General features: G+C 40.7%; 1 protein-coding gene across 1 annotated transcript in view; it reads right to left on the bottom strand.

Annotated features, from left to right (window-relative positions):
• The window catches only part of LOC102194942 (monocarboxylate transporter 1-like), a 33,939-nt gene that overhangs the window by 9,994 nt on the left and 16,766 nt on the right, over positions 1–7,179 (bottom strand). The window contains exon 2 of the mRNA XM_005741054.2: positions 3,189–3,520. Within this exon, the coding sequence (XP_005741111.1) occupies positions 3,189–3,405 (217 nt within the window). The 5' untranslated portion in view covers positions 3,406–3,520. The remainder of the gene's footprint in view (positions 1–3,188; positions 3,521–7,179) is intronic.

Raw genomic sequence — 7,179 nt, 5'->3', positions numbered from 1 at the left:
AGTGTGTGTGTGTGTGTGTGTGTGTGTGTGTGTGTGTGTGTGTGTGCGTGTGTGAGAGAGACGATCACATCTCGTGTTAGTGCGAGCGTTTTTGTGTTGAGTAAAATCTGAAAATTGTGTGTGTGTGTGTGTGTGTGTGTGTGTGTGTGTGTGTGTCAAATGAGGGCTGTGGTCCTTCTTTATCTGTCTCTCCGACTTTGTCTTTAGAAGAAAAGCAAAGAAATTCGATCTGAAAATCCCGCCCAACCTGAAAATCCACTTCTGTCTTTTTGTAAATATGTCTCAACAATCTCATGTATATGTAATTAAGCCCAAGGAGAGGCTGCTTTCCAATGAGCAGACTCATAGTTTAGTCGTGTTTGTACAAGGACTTTTTTCACAGGATAGCAGGAAACAGCCCATTAAAGATGCATTTACTGGAAATACTCTGAGTGCTTTAAATGATGAAGATGCCTGGACAGAACATGCAGCAGGACTTGCTAGTAGTAAACCTGGACCTAGTATGTTAAAGATCAGACAATCTGATCACATCTGACAATCATGTTCTTACATGCGTGACAGTCGAGGAAGTCCTAGAAAGCAGCTCTGCAGATTTCCCTTTCTGCCAGGCCTGATGGGACATTGTTCTTACCCTACCCTCTAGTCCTGACAACTTCAGGGTACCTAAATTTAAAGCTCTATTCCCAGCAGTGACAGAGGTGCCTAACTAGAAGAGACAGAAGACACTACCAGAAATAACACTGCTGTAACGCCCATCTTTTCAGATTTACAAAGCCTTGTGAAGTTCAAGGTGATTCCTCTGCAGCCAAAAACAAATCTCGAACTGCTCAGCAGTATGGGTGGCACATTCATTTCAAACACACATCTATCTAAACATGCAATTAGCAAAATCTCTCCAAGCAGCACTGAGCTATAAGAATACACAGCTTGGAGGCAGCTTGAGATGACTATTCTGATGACCAGATTTGTTCCCTGATTATTCAACAAGCACAAACTTGATTTTTGTACAAAGTGTTGAGTTTAGCAAGCAACGAGCCACCAAGACATCTAGCCAGTGTCGATGCTCGGTGCATGTTCATGTTAACATCAAGTAAAGCTGCGTTTCTGGGTTTATTTTAGAAATTAGTTCTTTTCAACTAAAGTAGTGAGTTTGTGCAGATGAGCCTCATACATGCCAACTGAACCTTTGTCAGCTTTAGGAAATGCAGCTGAAGAGTTAAACGTACTTTTCATATCACTAGTTAGCGTCACTGATGGCCTTAAGACATCTCAGCCAGAATTAGACACCAAATAAGATAAACAAACACCACATTAACATCTGGGCAATCCAGTGGAGAGCGCCAACTCCAGCGATTGTCATCAACACGTACTTATAACCCAAATGAGGTCACGTGATGCATGGGGTATTTCCGTGTGCATGTTACTGCTTTTTCCAGCTTAAGTGGAAGTTTCACCAATACACAGCCCACAGAAGATTTTTATAAGCCAGAATTTGGAAAATCCTGGCTTTATGTTGGAGTCAAGTGTTAAAATCGATGGTATTATCCTGATTTTTAAAAAGCTATACGAGTGTCACCTTTGAAACTCCCATTTCAAAAGTGCACTTTCACAGCCTCATGAAAGAGTCAGTTAAAATTTTGCAATGAAAAATTTCAGAAATGTTGAAATACACGTAGATTTCTTTTGTATTATGAGCTGTTCAGTTCATTTTATTTACACTAAGCTTATGTATCGCCCATTGTAATCCCTACGTTTACCCAGTAAACCACAGCATGAACCCTTATGAGAGAGGTGAATTCAGTCATTAATACAATGTGTTCTTTTTCCATTAGGTTTTGAATGGGTTACAGTAGAACAAACATCTGCTTGATTTCCTTTTTCTTTTAAATGCAAAGGCACCCATTGAGTGCTCAGTGAGGGCCATTCAAGCTGTGAATGACTCAGAGTTTGAGTGGTGACGGATGGAGAGCATGTTTACTTTGGGCGAAAGACAGAGGCAGAACCGAGAAAGCGCCAATAAATGTTTAAACCAACAATGACAGATTAAATAAAAATAAAGTGCTCCAATAATTCTGTTTCACTGCCAGCATTCCTTGCTCTGCCTCAAAGCCAGGACACTACAGGGTCATCCAGATGAAGCCCCATTAGTGCCAAGTTATAGAGGTCTATCTTAATAAACTATGTAATTAAATGTTGACTGCAAATTGTAGTCAACTTGACATATTGGTTTGACTATCTCAGTCTGCCTGCCATCAGATATGAAGTCTTTCAGGAAACTAAAACCTCAGCTGCAGTTTTGTTCTTCTGTCAGGTAGTGACAGACTTTTCCTGGGAGCTGAAATGAGTGACTTGTTCCAACGGTGGAATGGCATAAAAAGGGGGAAAGGGGAAGCCCCATTTTTGAGGCCGTGCTGCATGAATATTAGGTTAATGGCTCATAATTAAAGGATAATAGGAAGTACATCAAATGTTTAAAATAATAAACTCTAAACTAGAATGAAAGATTTAACTGAGCTCCAGGACATGAGTTCAAATCATATCTGATTAGCACCATATCTGCTGTTTACACAAAAACATAACATTTGCACCTGATACAAGGACGTGTTTCTATAAACACAAAGCAATCCAGTCTTTGCAACACCAGGTGTGGAGGTGTGTTGTATATTAGTGTAGCATCCTCGAGTAACACTTCAGGAAGCTACAGCTGAACATAACTAAAGCATACAGGAAGACTTTTTCTTGCAGCAGGTTATTAAAAGTAAGCTCTCAGTGTTTCGGAAGCTGTGCAGTAAGTTTGGCTGACTGGGTTTATCACAGAAGTCATTCCTCTAACGTCTTTGACCACGACCATTATATTAGGAGTGGTTCTGTAAGGAAGGATAGTCCAAAATGTGGATTTAATGCTCATGACTATCAATTAAGGTGATAATTGATTGAACAAAAATCAATTTAGTAGTTTTTGATTCTAAAATTAAAATTACAACCTTAGTTTCAGCTTCTTATCTTAAAGCGTTAACAACACTTTTCTGCTTAATTCTGGTTTAGTGGCCACAATAAAAAGGTCTAAAAACAAACATCTTTGTGCATTTGTATAACACCTGACAACAAACCAATTTAAAAATAAATAAATAAAATTCTTAAGGACACTTCAAGGTTTTAGTTGTTGATGTTGACGGCTGGTCACTCACCTCCTGCATACATGACAGCCAGCATGATGGAGGAGATCCAGGACACTTGACTTGGTGTGGCATCAAAGATGACCTCAATGTCTTTGAAGAACACAGTGATGGATTTGGGGAAGGCGTAGGAGAAGCCAATGGAGATGAAGGCCCCCAACACCACCACCCAACCCCAGCCACCCTCAGGAGGGGTGTACCCTACTGGCCCGCCCACTGCTGCAGGCATATCTGCTCACGACAACTGGGATGACGATGGAAATGGTGTTTAAGGCTGTTCCTGGAGGACAGCGGAGCGTCACAGGATTAGAGGATGCAGCACAAACTGGAAGTAGAAGCTGTACCTGTGAAGGAAGCGAAGAGCAGGGAGTGTGTTAAAATCCAGAAAGATTGTGCAACAAGGTGATTGCGATACAGAAAATTCCTCAGAATTTATCTAAATTACTCCCACTTACAAGGCACCAAATCAAAGTACAGTCTTCATAATACTAGACCTGTCATACTAATACATAGACATTTACTATTTTTAAAACTTTTAATATTCTGACAAATCTCGGTGATCTGGTCTTCCTCAAAAGGAATTAAAAGTCACCAAGGATACTGCAACCACACGTGTATGCAGGGTCGTCCCCCAAAGGTGGATTTCTCAGCCAGGAAAAACCCTGCTCGTCATAGCAGGAAGAGTGCTGGTGTGACTAACAACACATCTTAGCTGAGTTGTGCCAGTAAGACACAAAAGTGCCGCAGGGGTGTATAATGCTAGAAACCTGCAACTGAAGCTTCAGAATGAAAATGAATACTCTAAGGCCAAGGGACTCGCAAGCCAGTCGACTGACAGTCTAATGGACAGATGGATAGATCAGGGGACATCATGCCAAAGCCACCACCCTTTTGAAGCCCCGATATATGACATTCTCAATTCCCAAAGAACACCTGCCAACGTTTTATTCTTTCTCAGCCATCGTTTTAATTGGGTACAAAGGTAAACGCCAAATGTCTTCATACATGTTGCCATTTGGTGACCTGGTGAATTACTTTATCGATATAAAATTCCACAGCATTATAAACGTTGGCACCATTGGGTCTGATGAAACGCCAACAGCTCAGCTGGCAATCATTAGTCATGTCGAAATTCAAGACCTGAAGGACCATTGATCAACTGGTGAAAACCAAGTTTTAAAAAAAAAAAACAATGAACAAGGCCAGGGTGTGGCGTACTCCGTTTTATTGTTATCTAAGATAAGATGGCGTAAGTAGTTAGCTTTGGCCTGTTCTTTGTTGGTCTCCCTACAGTCCTAGTTTATGTTTCCCACAGAAATTAAGAAGAGAGGTTCAATCTATTCCCTGCTCCATGATGTAAATTAGCCTTTCTAGGTGAAGTGCTTAATGTCCACTTGCACAGACAGCAAGCAGGAATCATGAAGCTCTTATCTTATTTCTCTTATGATGAAACTCAATTGCCAGGTAACGGTGCCATTTAAAACATTCCTGTTCGTGTTCAGTTCTTGAGAAACACTCCTCCCTTTGAAATGGAAGAAATCGGGAACGTAACAACCTTTATTTAAAAATTAAAAAAAAAAAAAAGTTGTTGCATCAGACTCATTTCATGGCAGAGAAAGCCAAACACAGAAGCTATTTAGTGAACTGAGTGTAAAAAAAAAATTTAAAAAAATAACCAGCAGCCCCAAAAGAATTACTGTTCGCTTCAATCACATCTCAAAACCTGCTCGTCCAAAGCAGCTTGCAACCCAGATAGCTGTCATGTTTCCTGTTAAACTCACTGTAAGGTTTTCATTAAGTGTTTGGCACATTTACAGCTGGAAATTCCTGATCTGCTTCTATGAATGCAACCATCTAAATGTCCCCTTTCCAATTTAGGTCACACACACAACTGAGCTATTTATAGCTGGCTCTGACATCATCTCTGCTACTGTTTGGTTTTGCTTTACCTTAAATGGACTTTAGAACACACCTTTATTAACCAAAAATAGACTGAAGGGACACTATAGCTCTATACTGATGCTATTTAAAGCAGAGTCATAGAGAAGCTCCCACTCAAATCACTTAAACCAATTTTTAGTGCACTGAATAAGAGGACTGTGTTCTGGGAAACTTCAAGAGCATCCAGCCAGTCTTTCAGTAAGAAATGAACAGCCAGGAGTGAAGTTCTCCAACACAGCATTTAGCCTTGATCATGTTGTAAACAACCATGCTCCACCAATCATTACAGATGTAGAGTGACTGGTTAACCCAGCCCCATGCTCACAGCACATCCCCACAGCTCTCACTGTTCACTCTTCTCTCACATGCTGAAACTTGTGCAGCCATTACCTCTGCCTGTGTTGGACAGAAGGGAACTAAGTTACTAGGCTAAAGACTGCATCGGCCAAATTTAAAGCACAGACTCGTGTCATTTGAACTTTGAACACATGTTCACCACAACACATACATACACACGAACATGACTGCTTGCAGCTCTGATTGTTAATCAAATCTAAGGCTGCAGACTGAAGTATTAAAGCCCTGAATCTGGTTGTTTTGCTTTTTTTTTTTGCTTATTTGGCTTTTATAATGAGCTTTCAGTTTCTCCAAGGTCCATCAGTCAAACAATGCTGTTTGGTCTGGGTCTAAACAGAGCGCGTTGTGTGTGACGTCTTCTTTTGCGCATGCGGCCGCTTTGAGGGTTCACACTAGAGCGTGTTTGCTTTCGCATTTTATTTGTAGTGTGAACAAACAGACAAGAAAATCGGATTTGATCAAAACATTGGAATTGAGCATTAAGACCTGCAGTATGAACGTAGCCTAAATCTTGTCCTAAAGTTCATGCCTCTTGTATTGGTAGTCTAAGGTTCCATAAGCTCAGAGTTCAGACCCCATGAAGGACTAATTAAGGCATATTGAATCACTCCTAACTGTTACTTTCACTGCAATTTATTCCTAGATTTTAACTTGGTATTTTTTATAAAAGTCGGGTTTTGTCATTTTGGAGCTTATGAGGCAGATCATTTCCATAAAATCGGGCTGGGATTCACAAAAGGCCCTGGGTAAAGATGTACCAATTTATGGGTAAACCTACTCACTTCAGTGTTCATGTTGCCATTACTTTCCTCTAACCCAGGGGTAGGCAACTCCAGGCCTCGAGTGCCAGTCCTGGAGGTTTTAGATGTGTCCATGATCCATCACAGCTGATTTAAAGGGCTAAATGACGCCTCAGCATTTCTTGAAGCTCTCCAGAGGCCTGGTAATGAACTAATCATTTGATTCAGGTGTGTTAACCCAGGGTGCAATCTAAAACCTGCAGGACACCGGCACTCGAGGCCTGGAGTTGCCTACCCCTGCTCTAACCTAATTACAATGTACCAAGAGCTGCTGCTGTCATATGGGAAAGTGGCAGCTAGTGGCAATTCACCCTCACTACTCCAACTAGTACAACCTGTGGTTGAGGGAGTTGATAAAATTGAAAGGAGCAGACGTACGACAATTCCCATCAAGAGAGAAAGCCGGTGAGAACCTTGTTCACATTCAGCACACAGAGTGAATAAAAGACAATTATCAGCCTGCATCATAGTAATGTGACTCAGTCTTTGTTCTTCAAAATTCAACTGCTTTAGAGCCACTTTAACAACTGACAACATTTAACAGCAATAGGCTAGTAATTAGCCAACTACGCAAATGTAACAGAGCTCTGCAGTAGGGCTGCCACAAACGATTATTTTGATAGTCGACTAGTCAGATTATTTTTGCGATTAGTCGACTAATCAGATCATCATCCATTGGACGTACAACTTATTGCACCAGCAGCATCTGCTCTTATATAACTATCATTAGCTTACAGCTTTAAGTGTTTAAGGTGCTAACTAAAAATAAAGACAAGATGATAGTTTATTACATTTTAATGAAATCTGCAGATTGTTTCAGTGAGGTTTAATAAACTCCTTGCTATCTAAAATATAACAGGACACCGGAGTAAACTCTCGAGCATCTCACACTTCTGATAATCAGC

Source organism: Pundamilia nyererei, unplaced genomic scaffold (assembly GCF_000239375.1).
Source record: "Pundamilia nyererei isolate P.nyererei 1_Seehausen unplaced genomic scaffold, PunNye1.0 scaffold00106, whole genome shotgun sequence".
Taxonomy (NCBI): domain Eukaryota; kingdom Metazoa; phylum Chordata; class Actinopteri; order Cichliformes; family Cichlidae; genus Pundamilia; species Pundamilia nyererei.
Note: the sequence above shows the minus strand (reverse complement) of the source record. Positions and strands in the feature narration are given on the sequence as shown.